Below are 22,312 nucleotides of genomic sequence, written 5' to 3'. Positions count from 1 at the left end.
TAATGAGGCCAAAGTGAATACAAATCATACAGACTGTATGTACAATGATGAGGAAGTCCGGCTTTATCCAAGAATGCTTCTAGAAGGAGGTGAGTCCTAAAGGAAGAAATCATCTGAATCTGCAATTGTCTTATTTCTAAAATCAAGCTGACTTATGAAGATCATCTTAATTAAAAACATTTAAAAGCTAAGAGCCACATGCTGCTGATGCATTCAAGCATTGTATCAAGAAATCCAGCACACGTACTAAAAATGGAGCAGCAAATCTCAAGTAGTCTTTTGGCAGAATGCCCTTGGGGCTCAAGAGGGTTTACCATTCGGTAAATCAGCTGCTACTTCCGATAGCTCCAGAGTGTCACAAGAGTATCAGGTCTCGGCGCTGGGGCAGAATTAACCAGAAGAACAAATGAAATCGCTAAGAATTTTTGAAGACATAGTTTAAGTCAAATGGTGTGCAGTGTAAAGTGTTACACTTGTATTTACTCAGCACGTTAACTATCTTGACTGGATCATATGTCAGTACTCTCCAAGTGTCCCTCACCCAAAGTGCTAAACTGGAGTGTGATTCTCAAAGTTAATTGACGGAGGTGCCATTTGGACTCTCCTAGGAAAGTTTCCAGTTTTAAAGAGGGAGGAATCAGGAATCCTTTCTAGAAGAATTCCTCAGTGTAAACATACAAATTAAAGAGCCTGAAAGAAATGAGACTGGCCTAAAAGACACCAGGTGTTCTACTGGCAGTGTCATTCAGAAATTATCAAATATATGAGTGACAGTGTGAGCCCTTAAAGGACCTGATGATCCCTGCCTTGAGCTGATTTCTTCCTGTGGCCGTGTAACTGCTGAGGAACTCTGTGAAGGGTGTTAAGTTTGAGAGGTTCAAAAGTTTTTCAGCAATTATTTAATCCAGAAGAAGAATTCAAATCCCTTTTTCATTGCATATTTCATATTCAAATCAAAAGTTTTCAAGTGGGGACCATTAGGATGCATTTGGCTCTAAGTGACAGATACCAACTCAGAATGGCTTAAACAATAGAGAAACTCACTACTTTATATAACAAAATATTCAAAGGAGGTACTTTTGGCTCTGCCTCTGTGCCCTTTCCACATGCTGGCTTGGTCTTCTGATCACAGGCAAGCTGGTTCCTACAAACCCCCTCTCCCGTGAGAGAACAAACATCTCCTTCCGTGTCTCTGCCTTAGCAGTAAGCAAACCTTCCCCCTCATTTCCCTTCAGACTTCCTCCAATACCTTACCAGCCAGAATTGGGGCATAGGCCCGTTTCTGAAGCAGCCGCTGGCAAGTGAAATGAAATTGTCATTAAAGTAATTATTTGGGGTGAGCAATTCTATATGAGCAGTTCCACAGACAAATGTTTTAGTGACAGCTTAATTCAAACAAACCATGGTATATTCATTTTAAAAGCACAATAAAGCAGAGAGTACTCAGAGGAGGGAAGAGGGAATAGGTATATCAAAAATATCTGGAGATTTTTCAAACCAGACCTACTCCAGATTGCATGAACTTTCTTTTTAAACACGATAGCCAAACTGTGGAAGGAGCCTCGGTGTCCAACGAAAGATGAATGGATAAAGAAGATGTGGTTTATGTATACACTGGAATATTACTCAGCCATTAGAAATGACAAATACCCACCATTTGCTTCAACGTGGATGGAACTGGAGGGTATTATGCTGAGTGAAGTAAGTCAGTCGGAGAAGGACAAACATTATATGTTCTCATTCATTTGGGGAATATAAATAATAGTGAAAGGGAATATAAGGGAAAATGTTCTCATTCATTTGGGGAATATAAATAATAGTGAAATGGAATATAAGGGAAGGGAGAAGAAATGTGTGGGCAATATCAGAAAGGGAGACAGAACGTAAAGACTGCTAACTCTGGGAAACGAACTAGGGGTGGTGGAAGGGGAGGAGGGTGGGGGGTGGGGGTGAATGGGTGACGGGCACTGGGGGTTATTCTGTATGTTAGTAAATTGAACACCAATAAAAAATAAATTAAAAAAATAAATAAATAAATAAATAAATAAATAAATAAATAAATAAACCCTTACCTCCCACTTTACTACCCATTTCTCCTGACTGCAAACACATATATGCCACCACTACCACCATTTTAAAGAAAATCATAAATTGGGGCATCTGGTGGCTGGACGGGAGGAGCACCTGGCTCTTGGTTTCAGCTCAGGTCACAATATTTGGGTCATGAGACGGAGCCCCTCAGCAGGCTCTGTGCCCAGTTGGAGTCTGTTTGAGATTCTTTCCCTTTTCCTGTCCTTCCATGCACTCTTTCTCTCTTAAATAAATAAATAAATAAATATTTAAAATATCATAAATCACACTGCCAGATCAAATGGAAAGAAATTTAATTTGAACTGGCTGCCAAACCCTTTTCATTTAAAACAAGACCTCTGATGGTGTATTATTAACAAGAGCTACTATTTATGGAACATATTATTTGGTGACATATCATTTCATGTTTTATAATCACATTTAATCTTCAGAAAAATTCTTGCAGAATAGGTATTATTGTTCTTATTTAACAGCCAATGAAACTCAGGCAGAGAAAGGTTAAGAAAGTTACCAGCCAGTAAGTGCCAGACTGGAATTCAAATTTAATGTTTTGTTTCAAAGCCTGGCCACCTTCCTGAATGGGATTGCTGATCTTTCAGCAATAAACATAAAGTAATGATGACTAGAAGTTCAACAAGCTTTTATCATATTTATTTTTGTAATCTCCCTAAACAATATGTGCCTCTAGGTGACAGTGCTAATTAATTAGTTCCACCAACCCCTAAGTTTAGAAAGAATGGGCATTAAGGAGGGCGCATAATAAAATGAGCACTGGGTGTTTTACTATATGTTGGCAAATTGAATTTAAATAAAATTTAAAAAATAAAAATAAAAGAAAGAAGAATGTTAATAGTGACTTGAAATTTGCTCACATGGGAATCTGGAGTACTGAGGCATACAGCATAACACTTGGATCTGAACACATAGCTACGAGCAGAACTAAGCATTTTAGCTATGAAAAGGCTTTGCTAACCTTCAAGCTTCTTTAAAGATGTGATAAAAGAAGGTAACATTTTCTTTTTGGTCACTCATATAAATATCATCATCACTCCTGAAGTTTGCATGCTAAATCCTGACAAATGCTTTTATTTTGGAGATGGCAGCAGAAGAAAACACTACTTGAAATGCAGAACATCTCTTATTATAATTATTTCATGTTCATGGGATGACCTTCAATCTCGCAGTATTCTCTATTAGCAAGATTATCATTATCACATATAGTGTTATAGCTGGGGCAAGATACTCAAATAGGTATGTGGAGAGCAAGTGATGAAGGTAATACCTACCTACCTTCTTAGGCATTTAGAAGAAGGCATAAATGTTTTTAAATTCTCTTTTTCAGAAAGGATACAAAACATGTACATGATTATACTGATTTGATTTGATTAATTCAACAAATATTTACTGATGCACTAGACACTACCATAAGCCATGAGGATGCAGTAGGGAACAAAGCCAGAGACTCTGGCATCCAAAGTGCATATTCTGGTGAGAGGCTCAGCAGAGATTAAACTTGCCTGTGTCTCTTGGTGTGGGAGGCCATACCAGTAAAATATAGCTCAGTTAAGGGGCAGGGCAGTCAAGAAAGAGGCCTGCCAAAGAAGAGACATTTGATAGAAAAAGAAAAGACATTTTATTCTTACATTTAAAAAATACTTCCTTTAAAACATTTCACATTCATTTAAAAATGTTTCACATTAATGCCAAAGAAACCCAAGTACAGCACTCTAGATATGCAAATCCTTTGCACAACTGAGTACCAGCACTCTTACTGCCCTTCTTTCAGAGGTAATTTGGTAGAATATGAAAATGTGGGGTGTTTTGGTTTTTTTACCATATCACTGACAGAGCCGCCAAAAGAGCCTGCATCATTGGAAGCTTGACAGAATGGTACCTCACATGGAGGCTTGATACACAGGCCATTAGGAAAGTGTGTGAATATATGCATTTGTATATGATTTGAACTTTTCGGCTTTCATTTCAGGGTGAAAAAGGAGTCATGGGAGAGCCTGGACCCAGAGGACCCTATGGTCTGCCTGTGAGTTTTGTTTCTTGTCTCCACCTTCAGCATGCATCGATGACCTGACACTGGCACGGTTAACCCTTCCCTGGTAGGGCAGACTAATCACGTTAGGGGAGCAAAGAACCATCCACTAATTCTCCACAACACCAGTGTAACCACATCCTTCATGGGTCATATTCACATCTTCTCCCACTCACACACACACACACACACACACACACACACACACACACTTCATGAGTTTGAGAGGATCAGAGATTGTCCACAAGAAAAACAGTACTAATCTGAAAGCAGGATTCCCACTGTCAGAAAATTCCCTCCCTATGCCATCTAGGCATGATTAGACACTCATAATTGGCACTTCCTTGGAAAGTCACTACCAAAAGTGGGTGTGGAAGTTTTATTTAAGACAACTTTCCTCAGGTTTTATCTGTTCTCAGAGGTTCCTTACTAAAACTAACCTTGCTGATAAAACTTCTTTCTCAAATTGATGTTTGCAGTGATTTTGAGGTTTCTAACCTTTCTAAAGCACTGCAGTGATAAGGATCTTTAGAACATAGAATGTGGATAGGGGTCTGTCTTCTGAAAATTCTCATTTATACAGTCTTCAGATTGAGGCTGCAGGTGTGCTTCAGGACATTATCATTGGGATAATTATATGTGATCTGATACGGTAGGATAGGACTACAATAGAAACATAGTGTATTAAGGCTTTTAACCTCTATGTAACTGCCACATGTTTGATACCTTACAGAACCAAAATAATAAACTTAAGCCAGGATTACTTCAGTGCTGAAAGACAGGTTGATTTTGAAACAGTTTTCAAAATCTAATTTGATTGATTTAATCTAATTAATGTCCTAGTAACTTTGGATGGATCTGCTCTGTGACACTCTAGGGTCTCGGCCCCAATAATCTTCACCATGGGGCTGAATTTATCAATCCTTGCACCAGTCTGGTGACTCCTTTGTATTCCGGGGATCATTTTTGACAAAGCTTAATTAAAAACAGTTTTTAAGTTGTGACCTTCACACCCTCAATATTTATAGACAAGGTAAGCATATAACCAAGTTAAAATTCTACTTAGCAATAAACAGTTTTCACATTCTTTACTCATTCATGAACCAAGAACTAAGTCATCAAGTTGAAGCAGTATTGATTTGCCTATTTTATTAGTGCTTGTATGTTTTCAAAATCAACTAAATGGTATCCGTGCTTTCAGCTTACTCCTGGATTGATAAATTGGGTGCCAAGCATTAAACTTGAGCAAAATATCAAGCTATGTGATCTAATCTATAATAAAAAATTTTACATGGCCCTTAACTACAGCATTAACAGTCACTTCACCTAATTTGGTGAAAATAATTTGTATTACTAATCAATAAAGACTCTTTTACACATTTCTGAAGTAGTTGTTCTAATACTAGTGTTGCATGCCCAGGCGGCCTCAAATAAAACAGTAACAATAACCTATTCATGAAACTTAGGAACACTAATGTAGCTACTATGGTTCTTTGGCAGGGGAAAGATGGAGAGCCTGGTCTTGATGTAAGTAATACGTATAATGAACACCTTCCTGTTGTAATAGATGCTGATGGTCTCCATCATCAATAACAGCAAGAATACTTTTTTTGTATGCACATAGTTATGCACATGGCATATATTGCTGTGCATGTAGACAGCAATATAAAATACAACCACTAGTGTCTGTGCGAGATAAACAGAAAAGCAAAACACATAATTAGTATAAAGTTAATAACTGACAGTTGATAATGGCACTTCAAAATGCTTTCCCAAATTAGGGACACCCTGAACATCAGCAGTTGAACCACTTACTTAAAAATATACCTAAAATTGAAAGAAACATCTTTCATGTGCCACCCTTAGGGAGTGGTATACTATGTTTATTCTCAAAGTTGTTATGCAATATTTTTTCCTTTTAGCATAAATTGTCTATATATTTTATAACAACATAACTCTATGAAAAATAGACTGTCAAAAGTAAATGCCTCTTGAAATGACCACTGTATTATGTGAATATAATAACAGCCTTATTATGTGAGTAATAATAATAATAGCAAAAGTAATAATAGTTAACTTTTTATTGAGCACCTGTATGTGCAAGCATAAAATCCTGTGAGGTAAGTGATTTGCCAAAGGCCACACGAGTCATCCTACAGACCACCCTTGCTAGGGTTCAAAGTAGAATCCTGATATTCTCTCCACTTACATATATCTTAGGAGAAAAAGCTACAAATGTGTTTCATATAGATAACTGAGACATCAAACAACTATTACTCCTAAGTGTTACTTTTAACTATCTGAGTTTTAGGATTATTGGTCTGCCATTTTTCTTCATATTTGCATTGAGGAACATGGAACCTTTTTTTTTTCAGTGTGATTTTTTTTCAGTGTGATTTTGCCACAGTTACATCAATAGATCTTTTTGGTTTGCTTTTTATCCTCTAGGGCTTCCCTGGTCCACGAGGCGAGAAGGGTGATGTAGGAGAAAAGGGAGAAAAGGTGACCTCTCCATTCTAGCATGTGCCTGTTTGATTTTTCTCATGCCGTGTGCTTTGCTGTTCAACCTATGCGATTCTTTCACACATCTAATTTTTCTTCATCCTGTGCTCCAAAAACACACTGATGCCTGATCTAAAAAGCCAGGTCTTCACAGAGGAATGAAGAAGGCTACAGCGCTAGAAATAAGGGCATGGTCTAGCACAGAAGGAAAAAAATTGCAGTGTCCTCATAACCAGGCTTACCTGACACCAATTTGTTGAAAGACGTGATGTCCAGGCATTCTTGAAAATGAATTTAAAAAGGTGTTTATTATGTTAAAGTAAAAATTAAACAGCACAGATCTGCAAGAGTTTTCTGGAAGAGCTCACCTAACCCTGGAAAGCCAGCATCTCATTTATATGCACAACATTCCCAGTAGAGAGATAGAAATCCCAGTAGAAAAGTTTAAAAAAGTTCTTTTATTCCGAATTATAAATTCTAGCTATAAAATATACATGTTTTGACTTGAGATAAATTGTACATGCAAGCGTTTAGCTCAAGGTGGAGGTGCTTTAAAGATTCTAAACATTTATCATATATTTACTTAATGGGTTGCATGAATCTAAAATCTTACACTCAAAAGCATGTCACCATTATGCAGATACTCATTTTAATGATCTTGCAAACAAAGAAGAAATTACCAGTATTAAAACTTATGAAAACATAAAGCTACAAATGTAATCCTCAGAACAATGTTAATCACTCATACAAAAATATTTCCATACTTCAGATTCCATGATTAGAAGTTTTATATTTAGGAAAATTAGATCCAAATGTGAACACTTTTTGTGTATCATTCTTTAACATGGGAGATAAAAATTAGCAAGAGCCCTCATGTGCTCATATGCACAAGGGCAGATGGTTTGGTGTCGCATAGGGAATCCCTAACTGTTACAAAATTATGTTGATCAATAATAATGCTGATTCATTATTCTTTGTATTATAGTGTCTGTTTTCCATAAAGCTTGAGGTCCGCTAACATATCACTGAAAAATGATTCCTATAGCCTGCTAGAGTCAGCATTCATAAGACAACACTTTTCTGTGGAGTGATTAATCTCAGTTGATTTACCAAATAATGAACTGAATTCTAAATTATTAATACCCAACACACCTGTCTCACCAATGTGATGAAGAGTCCACTGCCTCCGAGGAGAGAAGAGCTCACCCAAACAAGTTTAAATCAATTTACATCGTGGCATTGAAGTTATTTGCTTAGGAAGGATGTTGACCAATCTTGCATGAGTGAGCAATTTAGTCCTGAGCTCCCCTCCCATCTGACTTCCTGTCACAACTGCTCTCACTTCACCCTAGTTTCTCAGGTCTTCATCTTTGATCATGATTAACTAAACCACACAGAATTTCTCTCCTTCCCCAGTATTCAAGAAACCCAAGTGTTTTTGATTCTGAGCCTTCTGATGCAATCTTTTTGGCACACAGGAGATAAATGAGGAGCTTTCACTCACACAGTCAGAATGAATGTATTAATTTGAATGCTTATCTCATACATATCTTATGTATATGTATTTGAATATTCATGTTGTTTTGCTTCTGAAATTATTCACTTTTATTGTAACTGCCTTCCTGAGTGCAGAATGAATACACTAATTTAAATATGTATTGCGCAGTATTTTGTATTCTGTACAGCACCAACTTCTTGTCTATAAATATGCAGAGATATTTATGTTAATAAGAAACAGCTGAGGTGCATTCCTTCCTTCTCCTCCTTTTGCCTCCTTTCCTTAATTCCTCCATTCCCATGATCCATGCAGATTTCCACGCCTCTACCTTGATTCCTAAATACTAATTTCCATGGCTACATTCCCACTATGTAATTATCCTGCCTACCTCATTTTTAGTATTAGCTCAACTGAGTCCAAACTGCTTTTCCTCTCTTGAACAGATTTTTTTTTTTTTTTTTGGCTTTTGTTACATTGTGAATAAGCTGGAAACTCATTTACCATTGTGAAAGCCTGGCATGAGATCTGTAAGAGTAAATTAAAGAACATCCTTGGATTTATTAGAAATAAGTCTGTTTCTCCAGTTGGTTTTGCTGAGAAGTATTAGCACTTTTGAAACTTGTTTACCTGACTTAATAAAGAATTTGCTTTTAGTTTCCTAAAAAATAAAAATCTTAAAAGAAATAGAAGCATATTATAATATACTGAATATTTCGTAATGACAACTACAAAAAATAATGTCCTAAAATTGGATTATGTTTCCAAAAGATAGAAGCTGTTAATATTCTTTCCTTTTCGTCTGGCTCAGTGTGGCTTTCATCTGTCATAGGATTAGGAAAAAAGTAAGCTGACAAGGTATTGAAACTTGGGTAAAGTATTCATTATTCCTCTGAATTTGACCTGCCACTGGCTGGCTTCCATACAGTTGGTATTTGTTATCTTCACCAGACCTATGGAGGAAATACTTCATTCACCAAGACCATGGTGCTAGGGTCTAAGTCAGCACTTGATGTGTTGGCTTTTCAGATCTCCTTCTTTCATCTTGTTGAGTATCTTAAGTAAAATCCCCTGTATCATTGCCCAGAATCCATTGTCACTCTGAAAGTACAAGTTATCTTTTATAATATCATGCCTTCCCTAAACCAGAAAACAGTGGTAAATGCCCTTCCAGACTTTTATTGGCTAAACCATCTTTTGAATCGCCATATTTCCCCCCTCAAATAAAACCTGTCTTTTATTTAAACCCTTATATCCACAGGGGGAAAAGGGAAAGAAAGGCAAAAAGGGGCCTAAAGGGGAGAAAGGAGAACAGGGTGCTCCTGGATTAGATGCACCTTGCCCGTTGGTATGTCTGACTCGTGGAGCTCTGTCTCCAGATACCATGTATGAAGGAATAAACTGGGAGAAGAGCACGCTGGAGGGACCCGTAACAGCAGGGGTTTTGATTGGGGGTCAGTTAACACAGACTTTAGGGTACTACACACATCTATCTCCGGCTCTCCCGGTATATTCCACGCCTTGTCTCTGGCCACCAGCTCTGCTGGATTTTCTTGGCACTCAAGTATCAACGTGCCACTGGAATGTGAATATAGGATCTGAAGAGGAACTGGTGCATACTAGTCCATACCATTCAAAAGAGAAAGTCACTGTTCCCAGATAAGCCCTAATTATAGGCATAGGTCAAGCTCTTATCTGGTTCAACTTCAGTGGATGTTACTTTGTCCTTCAGAGTTGCTCCTCTCCCAGCTTTTTGTTATTGTAGTTATTTCTTTAGCATAATTTGTGCCTAAGTGATTTCTTGTGTTAGTAACATTATGAGTTAATCTTTACAAACAGGGATTCCGTGGCGTTAAGGGGGAAAAAGGGGAGCCAGGCCAGCCTGGCCTGGATGGGCTGGATGCCCCTTGCCAATTGGTACAGTATTTCTCTTTCCTACCACCCTGCATGCAATTCCTTTGTTTATTACATATTCATCTCTATCAGTGTAAAGTGGTACTTCTGGAACAAGCTTTACATGATAAACACACTACATGCATGTGCATGAACAGCTCCTTCAGCATCTCTGTGGGGTGACGAGAGCACGCAAGCATTTCCACCAAAGACTGCAAATTAACTTCCTGACATTGTCTCACAACTGACAGGACTGCCATGTCTACATTCTGGGGAATATTAACCTATTCAATAAATATTAAAGAATACAGTAAAATTACATTAAAAAGTCTTCTCTGTAAAGGTACTGCTAAGGCCATAACTTTGGATTGTACCCCTAAATTTAGCTTTTTTTTTCTTTTTCTCTGAAAGAAATAAATGTATTTTTGCCTCTTCCACTAAATTTCTGTGAGGCCATAAAAAAGGCCAGACCGACAGAGTTAAGCTTCTGTGGTCAAGAGTTAAGCAGTTCAAGGGAATGCTGTTAAGAGACCATAGGGAAGAAAACCAAGCTAAGAGCTTCTAAAGATGGTAATAGTCTGCAGCCCAACCCTCTTCTTTGCCACATAACCTTTTCAATGTAATGGTCTCTCCTTTTGAAACTCACTTTCCTAAAGTAGACAGAACTCCCCTATCCCCATTGGCATGAACTCAAAATCCTCCTTATACTAAAATCTAAAATTCTACTGGGTGATCCTCTCCTTGTACCAATCTGGCATTACCAAGTTTCTCCCAAGTATATAGCTATTTCAAAGCGTTTTGGTTTTTTTTCTTTTTTATATTTAAAACGAAAGTATATTCATACTTTCTGAGGTATCAAAGAAAACTTCTTAGGGTTGTTTTATACTTATTGATTGTTATACTTGGTCTGCATGTTCTTATTCTTCAGTGCTAAGCATGATTTTTTAAAGATAGAGTTCTATTTCTTAAGCTTCTTAAGAGATTATATTTATAGGAAAAATGTATTTGATAAATAATTATGATTGCAAAATCTCAATAGGAGTGCCCGTCTTTTATTTTGTTTGCTTGTTGTTAATAATAAATAATATTTTACAATCATTTTGTTAGGGGAAAACACAAGCATGTCTCATAATATATCAACTCTTCCTGCCTTATTTCTATCATTTGTATCTGAAGAGTGCTTGTACTTTAAAGGAAAGCAAATTGTGCAACATTTAGGAATCTCTTATTGATTCAGAATTGGTTAACCAGCTTCTACAGAATTTTTAATTAAAAAATTGGTGAATGCTATGGATGACATCTTACTGTAAAGATACAGATGGACTGCCGATCTTTTAATTATTTGGATGCATTCTACTATATCTGACTTTCAGTATAGAAAAGTAAAAGATACTGGCATGCGCAGAGGTACAAACTTCAGATAGAAATGGCTTATCATTGATTATTCATTATTATCATATATATTCAACCATAGACCATAGTGACCAGGAAGACGAGTTGTTCCAGTTTATTTAATAAAGATAACTGTGAAATGTGTTTTAATGAAATTAAGAGAACTAGTACAGATTTATTCTCTAAAGGTGGAACTGAGTAAGCTTTGTAAATTACTTGCTCAAAATGAGGTGTAATTTTTGCTGTGTATATTTTCAAAATGTATCCTCACTCTAGAAAACATTTGAATTTTCTTCTTTTTAACTAGTGTTTCTATTGGGAGTTGATAATTAGAAAAAAAAAATGCCTGTGACTACAGGCACCTAGTGAGTAGAAATCCATTCTATTGGGAGTTGATAATTAGAAAAAAAAAAAAATGCCTGTGACTACAGGCACCTAGTGAGTAGAAATCCATTTAAGCTTCTGAGCATGTGAATTATGAAATATGTTCACTTTTGCGGAGCCTGAGGATTTCTTACTCTTCTCTTTAAAACAGGGGCCAGATGGATTACCCATGCCTGGCTGTTGGCAAAAGGTAGGCTTTACAGAATTATTTCTAAAAGAAGCACTCCCTCTTTCTCTTCCCCTGGCCTGGCTTTTTCCATTTAGAATAGACCTTTTGAGTTTGATTCCTGGACGTTATTTGGGCATTAAAAAGCAAAAGATTCCATCTCCAGAATATCTTTTGATTAATATGTTTACTGCTGATTTCCTCCTAAACTGATGAATGAAAAAAGTTCTTAACAAACATTATAACTTGGAAACCTTCCCTATCGAACCCTTTCTGTGGAATGGAAAGGGGCAGTGCATCTTGACAACAGTTTGCTTATTGAATCAATGAACTCCTTGTCTTCCTACTATTTAAAACTATGCTTAATTGTGATTCTTTTTCTATTTATGCTCAGTTACGTAGGCAAACATGCAAAATACATGGTAGAGCCCTGCCAATATTAATCATGAAGCTGAGAAAGCAGAAAGTGTAAGCATGAGGTTTTTTTCTTCAGGGATGATTTATTTAGGAGAATCTGTTTATTGAAGTTGGTGTTTCTTATGATTCTCATTCATTCTAGCCTCTTCAGCCCCTGGATGCTGTGTATATATTCAGTGTGGAAGGGAATGTCATAGAGAACCTTCTCTGTGCAAAGGCTGTATGATGAATATGATGGACCCTTTCATAAGGGGATAGCATTTTACTTAATCCTCACAATAACCCTTGTTATTATCCTCAATGACCCTGATGAAGAAACTGAAGTTCAGAGAGGTTAAGTAACTTCTGAGGGCAAGAGCTAGTATCCAACAGAACGAGAAGTGGGCGGTGGAAAACAATGGCAGGACTTTAAGCAGGGAAGAGATCTGTAGGCGCTGTGCTAGTTCAAGAATCCCAACCCTCTACACAATAATGGTGTGAACCTAATTATAAAGAGCTGTGCATATATGCTACTGAAGGATAAAGGAATTCCACTGGTGGAAAAATGAGTTAGGGGAAAGTATCAAGCTGCTTTGATCATTTTTAAGTTTTTTCTCTAACACCTTGTGGCTTATTGAGTAATTTTTGACAGGCATGCCTCATTGGCAAAACTATACAGAACTCTAGAGTTGCAGAGAGATGAAGGGAAACTTGACTCTCCTCAGTGGGTCTCATCTCCTCAGCTCTGTTGTTGAGGAGATCCTGTTTAACTGACTCTCCCGTTTAGCCACTTTCCCCCCCCTCCCCCCCACTCTGCCAAAGAAAGAAAACCTTCTTTGTCAGGAGTGTCATTTATTTAGCAGCTCCCCATACTCACTTTCAGCCTGTCAGAGAATTAGCTCAATCACAGCTGGGGTCAAGGGATTCTCAGGAAGGTGGGCCTATCATCATATTCTTCTTCACCTGAGAAAAGTATCCTTTCGCCATCAGAATCCCCGTTCTCAGAACCTTGAATTCAATCCTGAGCTGGAATTACCACTTGCTCTTTAACCATTGACCTGTAATCTAATACTGTAATGATTTTTTAATACAGTCCTAGGTACACTTTACATAGAGGGAGATGCTGAAAGGCTTACTTTATCCAGCCTTCTGACAGAACTCAGCACTTGGGTTTACATAATTATTGGCTGCTTCTAAATCACTTCCTTTTTGTGAGGGCTTGGTGTTAATGGCACCAAGCAAAGGATTCATCTTTTTGGTTCACGAATGGCCAAACCTAGCAGTAATATGAATAGCATCAGAAAATCAGAAATTTCCCTTTATTTTTCCACAGAATAGACACTATATCCTACATAGGATTAGGGACTTCTTAAATCTAACAACTTTTTTTTTTTTTTTTTTTTTTGAGAGAGAGAGAGAGAGGGGATAGGGAAGAGAGGGAGGGACAAGGAGAAAGGTAAAGAGAGAATCTCAAGCAGGCTCTATGCCCATCATGGAGCATGACACAGGTCTCAGTCTCACAACCCTGGGATCATTATCTGAGCAAAAATCAAGAGTCGGATACTTAAATGACTCAGCCACTCAGGCGCCCCTCTAACATCTTCTTGTATAAAGAACTCAATAAGAAAACTTCAGTACTGCTTACCACGCTCCCCAATACACACAAATGTAAATCATTTTGATGATCAATCTTGCCCAACACCTCCTCACTTCAAAAAAAGAACAACTAGAAAATAAAATGTTCTAAAATCTCTTATGTAATCAACTTAGCTCTCTCAAATTATTTTTAAGTGATTTTTTTAAAAAGGGCTAGTAGAATACTTCTAGTTTGTCCTATTTTATGTGGACAACCCTTTTAAGCACTATTATGTTTTTCACTAGCCTCTAGAGCACAGTGGTATTTGAAAAAAATTCAGAGTGTGGTAGCAATGTAAATTACTGGGATTAATGAGCAAGTCTCCTTGGTCATGCTACTCTCAAAACAAATTTTTTCATGCAAAACTATTTGATCTTTGTTTAAATTACTTTTCTTTCTAGAAACAGTTCTGTCTTCTAAATTTTGAATAACAATGTACAGTTCACAGCATAATTCATACAGTGAATAAGTGCAGAATTTATGGTTAAGAAACTACTTTCAGGCTATTAAAGTTATCCATCTGCATCAGAGATTAAAAACTATGTAATAGAAAAATACCTGTAGGCTTCATAATTTTTTGTTTATCAGATTCCTTTATTTATTCATATTTTTAATGTTTCATTAAACTTTATTTTGTGAGGAAGGTTTGCAGCAAACCTTTCTAAAGCAAGGTGACAGATTTTTTTTTTTTTTTTTTTTTTTAGTTAGGTTTTAAAATCTGGAGTGGGGGAAGAGAATCTTTAAAATTCTGTAGACTTTTTACAAAACATTGGTACTAAAAAAAATACATCTCTTTGAATTTTGAGCTAAGTGAGACTTTAGGGAAAGGAATACTTCCATAGGCATATCTCTAGCATAGACATGACATGCAGAACCATTGAGTGATCTCTGTGTCTCTCATGAATAAATAAATACAATCTTAAAAAAATAAATAAATAAGCATTGAGTGAACTCCATCTCTGACTATCGCAAAGTACATAGCCTCTTAAGCATATCTACTATAGTGTCTGTTTTATTTGGAGAGAGAAAAACAAATGTTTTTAATTAATGAACTAGGCATTCTACTTTTCTCATTAGGTTTTTGGTTTTTGGTATATTTGTTTTTTGAAAGTCAAGGTTCCCCAGGTCTGCTCTATAAGTTTATACCTTAAAGACCATGGTCCCTCTGTTCTCTCAGACTTAACTTGAGTTCTAGGAAAATCTTAATAATTATGGCTGCTCAGAACAAGCAACCAGAGATTTATGATACATTAGATGACCATGGAACCTCCAACACAGCTTGAAGACCTGATAGCAGGCAGGTTTACCATGTACACCATCCGCAACAGGGTAGGGCTAGAAAAAGGAGAAGGGAAACAAGAGTCGAATGACAGTAGTATTATAGCCAGGTGTGGGTGAAGTAAGTGCCACCAGATCCCCAGCCTCTTCCACAGTGGATTTTAATGATTGAGAAGATTATATAAGTATAGGACGTGTATTTTACTTATGGCACATATATGATAAAATTCTAATTTTCTGCTTTCCCAGAATTGTTACTGAGACAAACACCACAAACTTTTCAGTGGCAAAAGAAAAATGTACATGGAACCCAGGCTGGAAATTTTAATAACCCCCTGGAGTTTTAGAAAAGCAATGTTTGGGACACATATCATTTGTCTCATTAATTTAAAAAAAAAAAACTATATTCAGGGTTCTACCAATTTTCTTAAAATGAATGTTAATGTGGAATTCTTATTCCAGACCACTAATTCTATGTATGTCTCTTCTGTTATTTGTTTTTCTGCAGTGATGAATCTAACCTCCTGAGCATGAAGTTGTATATATAATGGTCCACTTTTTATATTTATAGTTGAAAATCGAATTGCAGATTTTACAAGTCTGAGATATGTTTACATATAGCTGCTTCTTCCTGTTTGCTGTAGTACACATGTCCATCTTTACTCCACTTACATCTGAAATTGGACAATATGTGAAACCAGTGAGAAGCCTGCAAAAAATATAGATCAGTATCTCTTTATCTTATGTGAAGATATGTATTTAAATGGACACTTCAGTGATACAGAATGATTGTTCTTGCTCTTTTCTTACTTTGGGCTTGTTAATTGCATGGACAAAAAAATGCCATGAAATAGTTTACATGAAATTGTGACCAAATATGGACTCAAAATTATGGAAATGTACTATACTAACTGATTTTAGAGTTTATCGTCTCATCCCTACTCACTTTCACTGTAGCATTGATTCGTGCCCACACCACACATTGGAACTGACTAAAAAAGCATGACCGTGTGCCAACCTGCTTGTTGTTCGATGCTAGCATGCCGCTTAATGAGTCCTTTGATCACATCTGAGCTTTTATTTCTTTTGTCATCTCAAGGGGGTTACACCATGGCTTATTGCCAAAAAGAGATAAGGTGGCGAAGAGCACACACACAAATGGTCTTATATTTTGAGGGAGTTGCAGTCCCGACTGCAGATCTACAGCTTCCAGTATTGTGGGCTCACATGGCCACCTTGGTTGAAATATCAAGGGGTTAAGCTGGTTGCCGCCACTGTTTTTCCTTGGGCTGCCCTTGGCAGTGAAGACAAGGGAAGAGGAACGGTTCGGCATCCTGCGCTGTCTCTGCTGTGACCAAGTAGGAAAGAGGTTTACAAATGCTGGCACCCAGAACAAAAGACTTTTCAAAAAATAAACTGAATTCCAACAAGTAATAATATGGGTGCTTTTGGAAACTGACAGAGGCATACAGCACTTCTTTTGGGTAGGAGATTCTTGGAATGGCAGCCCCTATTCCATCCCACCAAAGAGAAGGGGTACCACTCCCGAAATAGGTTGGCTGAAATAACCTCTTCTGAAATTTAGGGGAGCTCACCCTACACGCTCTATCGAAGCTGATGCTCTCCTTCCTGCTGAGATCCAACCCATTTCAAACATTTTCTACGAAGTTCTAGAAACAGAAAGATATTTTTCATTCTTTTTTTTACGCTTTTCTTTTCTAGTCCCAGGAATATTAAGAAAAGACTTGTTTCAGTTTTTGTCACATTTATTTTGAACAATTTTTTTTAAAGGAAAGTCTTCAAATCCTAATAACTTGGTAGCAATAGTCAAGGTGACTTTTTACTAACTTCTCTCTTGTTCTGAATAATTGAAGAGCATATAAAAGAAGCTCCGCTTTCAATTCAGTCATTGTAAAGCATCAAAGTTAAGCGATTTCTTTAGTACTTTTTGGCTTTTTTTCATATAATGACTGTAACATCGTGATCATCAGTTAAGGCAAGATTTGGTTACATTTGATAGTATTAACTCATTTCTATTTCTTATCATTCTATTTAGATCTAAGTTTTGTCCATATTTAGATTTATCTTTTTTTACATTTCTAAATGTTTGTCTTATGCACAGACCAAATCTGTATCTCAGAAAGCTGTGAAATATAGTTGCCATAGAGTATTTTTTTTCATCTACTTGCTCAAAACTTACTTAATTGTATTAGATTGAGCATTTCTTTGCACAGTAAAGAGTTGGTAATATGTTTTGAAATGCTTATTCTGAGTGGAAAGGTTACATTAGGGGAAATATCATCAATGAGGAGTAGTCACTCTTTCAGCCCATAGGACAATATACTTTCTCTTCTGACTTAATGCCATTTTGTGGGGAAATTTCTAGTTCCATTCATAAATTTTCACCACCAGAGGGGAAATTAATTCACTGGCTTATGGTGACAGCAGTTAAGATATGACCGTAAGACAAAGATCCTAAGATCGTTGTGATCGCTTTCGTATTATTAACCAAATGTTCAATTATACAAAATGCCTTCTTTTTATTTCTAAATAAGTTTTCCAGATTGGGAAGATGTCCAAATTATTATATCAATCTAGTTGGTAACATTTCTAGTAACATTCCACACTTGAAGCCAGTTTGGCATTTTTAAAACAATAGAAGGCATTTTCTGACCATCTCTTGTTTGACGTGGTTAGGAAAAAGTATTGTTTGATGTCTGAAACAATTTGTCTTACATGATTTGGAAAAATGAACAAAAATGGGTAGAACTACTGTCTCCAGGAAAACAAACAGTAGTGTCTTGAGAAAAATCTGGTGGCTATATTTCTATCTTTCTTTCTACTCCTCTGATAGAAAGAGGTATTGAGATGAATCACTATTGAAAACTTGCACAGCTTCAAACAAAATACCTCAACATCAAAGAGAAACACTATATACAAAGATTTTTTCTTCAACATAGCCCTTTAAGAATACTCTTGTGTCCTATGTGTATGTTGGGTTTTTTGCTCTACAACTGATTTGACAACATTGATTTTTATTCTATGAGTAAAGGAAGCTGTAAACTTCTGTTACATTTATTTCCTTGGGAAAAAACAGAGATGATAGTACTCCTTTTTGTTCAGTGGAATTATTAGGTCTTAACCACCATGAATACTCTTAAACTTTTGATTACTAAAATATTTACAGCCATCCGTTTTGTCGTCAATGTAGAGAATCCTCAAATAATTGCTGAACGAACTGATAAATTATGTCTGCTATATGTGTTAGCAGATACCTATTTTTCTTCAAGATTTCCAACCTTTAATTTGTATTATTGGATAGGGAATTGAGAAAAAAATACATGAATGACACATTAGAAATAAGTTAAGAGCTACTTCTATTTCTGATAAGCATCTTTTAAGGATGCCAAATTGGTATGTGTTTTAGCTTTAGAATTGTTTTCTATTCATGTTGGTGCTAATGCATTTCTTTTTTCTTTATGGACAATGCAACTCTACTATGGATAATTTCATTTTTCTGTTTAATAGCATTCCTAAACTGTTAGTGTGTGATTTTATTTTTAAAGTTCATGAATTTGCTGTAATATGGTTCAATGACCAGACTTTCTTAATGTAAAAAAAAACAAAAACAAAAACAGTGTACCTATAGATGATGTGTGTTTACTTGGATCACAGATCCTTTTATTTCATGTTCATTTCATATACCATATGCCTTTATCAACTTCTATCCTCCTTTTAAGCTAATTTCATTTCATTAGTCTGACAAAATCAGTGTTAGAGACATCTAACACATCCATAGAGTAACTGACACACAAATATACCCCAATTTTTCTTCTAGTTTTCATTTTTGTTATGAGAAGCTGTCTTGGAGGATTTTTCTTTCTTGTTTGATTTTATAGAAAACATAAGAGTATCTTGGATTTCTACCAAAAAAAAAAGTCTTCTCTTGAATTTACTTTCTGTGCATGATGTTCTGATGGGACAGTAAGAACTTATGCATCCATAGTTCATTCTACAGGTCCTCTGTCTACAATGAATATATATGTCTGCTAGTTTGGAAAATGATCAAATCAACATGTCAAGACCTATGGAAAAATTGTCCAGTATCTTATGTTTTTATCACTTAAAAAATGTGCTTAATTTTCCAAGGTTTTTTTTTAATGTTATTGTTGTGCCATAAGGCGTTAATACTGCTTTTCAACCTTTTTTTTTTTTTTGCCACTATATATTAACTTACCAAGAAATAAGTTATGCCTGAATGGCAGGTGGTGTTTTGATCTTCTAGTAAGCGATCATAGAAACATGCAGAGATTGATATTTGAAATCTTGCTTTTCTCTATGTCTTTATAACCAAGTTATATTAATAATTAACATTACTAAAATGAACTTAGCTAATTTCTACCAAAACAAACAAACAAAAAAACTCTGCTATCTCTGAAAAGTCAAGTCCATAGCAATCTAATCTTATATTCTCAAAAATAATAATTAAGAATAATCATATGTGAATCTGGCTATTAAAAATCTTTCGTTTCTTGTGAAATTAACATACCTGATCGATCGATTATGATTCTGCTAAAATTAATTTAAAATATAAGGACCTTCCACCCTTCCTTTTTCCCATTTTTTGGACATACCTTAATATTGGTTAGATTTCCTTTATGCCATAGCAGAAATAAGCTTCAAAATTAAATTTTTGGTGGATTTTGCTTTTGCTAATCCAATACTGAAACATTTTAATGGCATTTCTGATTTTTTAAATGTATTTAATTCATAAGATTCCCTATGCTGCTTTATCGACACAACTGTCCTTTGGAGAATAGGGAGACTTTTTCAACCTGACCTGTTGTTTGATTTATCGATAAAGTACCAACATTTCTCAAAATGCAGTAGATATTCTCACATATCTCAGAAATATTAATAAATTGGATTCACAAAAGAATGTCTTACCTATTGACATTTATGTGAATATTCTTTATACTGTTGTAAATGTTTCATGCGACTTAATAACATTTTAAAAGATGTATGTATCTGATTTTCCCTTAGAAAATATTATATTTTTATTTGTATTTTTTACATTTTAAAGTTCATCTCTATGTGTAGCTATTTTTATATTGCCAAAAAAATCACATAAATACAAAATAAGAGGAAAATGCAAAAAAAAATATTTTGGCAAGCATTACACTGCATATTTTTCTTAATATTTTGTGGGCCAGTCTCATGTAATTGATTATTCTAAGAATGTGTTGTGTCTTATCACTGTAAATATGTTTTCACAAACCTGTTTTTCTCAATACTGTACATAATTGAAAGATTGAATTATCCTTGTTTGATTTCTTATTTCATTTTCATTATAAATTCTCCAGCTGACATTGCTAAATCAAAAGACGTGCGGTTTTTGATTTGCAGTTTGGAGATAATTGCATTGTGTTCAGTTTCTAATTTGTTTTTATTTGCTTTTTTAATTTGTTTTCAGGGTTCTTAGTTTGTGAGAAGTTGATCTTCAGAATTATTTTTACACTATTTATGACTTATTTTCATAATGTAAAAAGTGTGTAATTATTACAATATTAATCCAAACAATGGTAATGAATTGTATTGTTATAAAGCTTTATTGATGTTCATGAACACCTTGGCGTGTTTTCTCTGATTTAAACACAGTCCATAAAGACTTTTATTCAGTTCTTCTACAATATTGCAATGTCAACATTCAACTTAGTGCACTTTGTTCACTCCCATGAAATCCAAGTTTTTATCTCCATCACAGATTTTCTTCCAACTTCCAGACCAACTGTGATGGCATGTACTCCTGGATGTCCCACATAGCTTATCACCTTCACCTACACATCTGGTTCCTTCCAGACTTCCAGATTATAGTGAATATACGGCCCCCACCTGCCATCCACACAACATAGTGGAAACTTCAGAATCATTCTAGACACTGCCTACCTCTTGTCACCCACTCTTTCCCTCACATAGCATCTAATCCATTACCAATCCCTTCCATGCTACCTCCTAAATGTCTCTCAGATCCACTTCCCCATTTTTTTATCCCCATTACCATTGCCCTTGGTTCAGGCTTCCCCCATTTTTTTTCTTGGACTTTTAGAAAAGCCTTCTAACTGGCCTCCCTGCCTCTAATAACCATCTCCTCTTCATATCATACTCTATGTCACCATGAAGGTAATGATTCAAAGAAAGCAAATATGGCCATGTCTTATTTACTTGTGGATTCATCCTCCAATTTTATTTCACATAGAATTTGAGGCAAATTAAAAGAATGCTTATAAAGAAAGTAAAATTTATGAGTTTAAAAATAACCAGGAAAACCACGTCTAAACCAAGTACAAGATCACAAAGAAAGTTGTGATGGAAATATATAAGGTTTAAAATTATATGGCTCTGAGCTTCTAAGTGTTTATTGAAAAAGAAAAATAAGTCAGTAACATATTTACATCATCCATAGTGTGAAAACATACCATAGTCTTTGTCAAAAGAATCATAGGCAATTGATAAGAAATTGCTTATGTGAGATTTCTTATAAAAAAACACTGTCTTTTAGGGCATCCCTACATGAACATAACAGCAGATTTTTATAATGTTCCTCAATGTAAGCCAATTGCATGTGCCAAAACCCAACTTCACTGAGAACAGCTCTTCTAGAGAATTAATTATGCCATTCCCTTGCTGAAAATACTCCAGTAGTCCCCCGTTATCATGCAGATACTTACTTTGGTATAAAAAATAGAGCCTTTTGGGATCACACTTCACCTAGCTTTATAACATCATATTTTGCAGGTCAGAAACCCTCATCCAAAGGTTTTCCATCTTAAACTATTTGAGGATCCCTTTGATTGCTCCCTAGGCCTTCACAGAAATCAACTCCCTTCTCATCCCCACTATCCATCTAAAGGACTCTTACTTTCCCAACACTCAATACACATATCAACTTACTAAAAATCCCTTCCTGCCAAGTTTAGATGTTCTATCTTCTCTGCTCCAATAATTTTACTTGTCACTGCTAAGCCATGTATCCAG

The 22,312-nt window shown here is 35.9% G+C and overlaps 1 protein-coding gene across 1 annotated transcript in view; it reads left to right on the top strand.

The window, feature by feature from the left end:
• COL25A1 (collagen type XXV alpha 1 chain) overlaps positions 1-20,904 on the top strand; it is a 445,201-nt gene extending 424,297 nt beyond the window's left edge. The window contains exons 33-37 of the mRNA XM_035709664.2: positions 4,076-4,129; positions 6,584-6,637; positions 9,394-9,480; positions 11,953-11,991; positions 15,786-20,904. Coding sequence (XP_035565557.1) covers positions 4,076-4,129; positions 6,584-6,637; positions 9,394-9,480; positions 11,953-11,991; positions 15,786-15,788 — 237 coding nt within the window. The 3' untranslated portion in view covers positions 15,789-20,904. The remainder of the gene's footprint in view (positions 1-4,075; positions 4,130-6,583; positions 6,638-9,393; positions 9,481-11,952; positions 11,992-15,785) is intronic.
• The last annotated feature ends 1,408 nt before the right edge of the window (positions 20,905-22,312 follow it).

This window comes from Canis lupus, chromosome 32 (genome assembly GCF_003254725.2).
Source record: "Canis lupus dingo isolate Sandy chromosome 32, ASM325472v2, whole genome shotgun sequence".
In the NCBI taxonomy this organism is placed as follows: domain Eukaryota; kingdom Metazoa; phylum Chordata; class Mammalia; order Carnivora; family Canidae; genus Canis; species Canis lupus.
The sequence above is the reverse complement of the archived record's forward strand: the minus strand, read 5'-3'. Positions and strand labels throughout refer to the sequence as shown.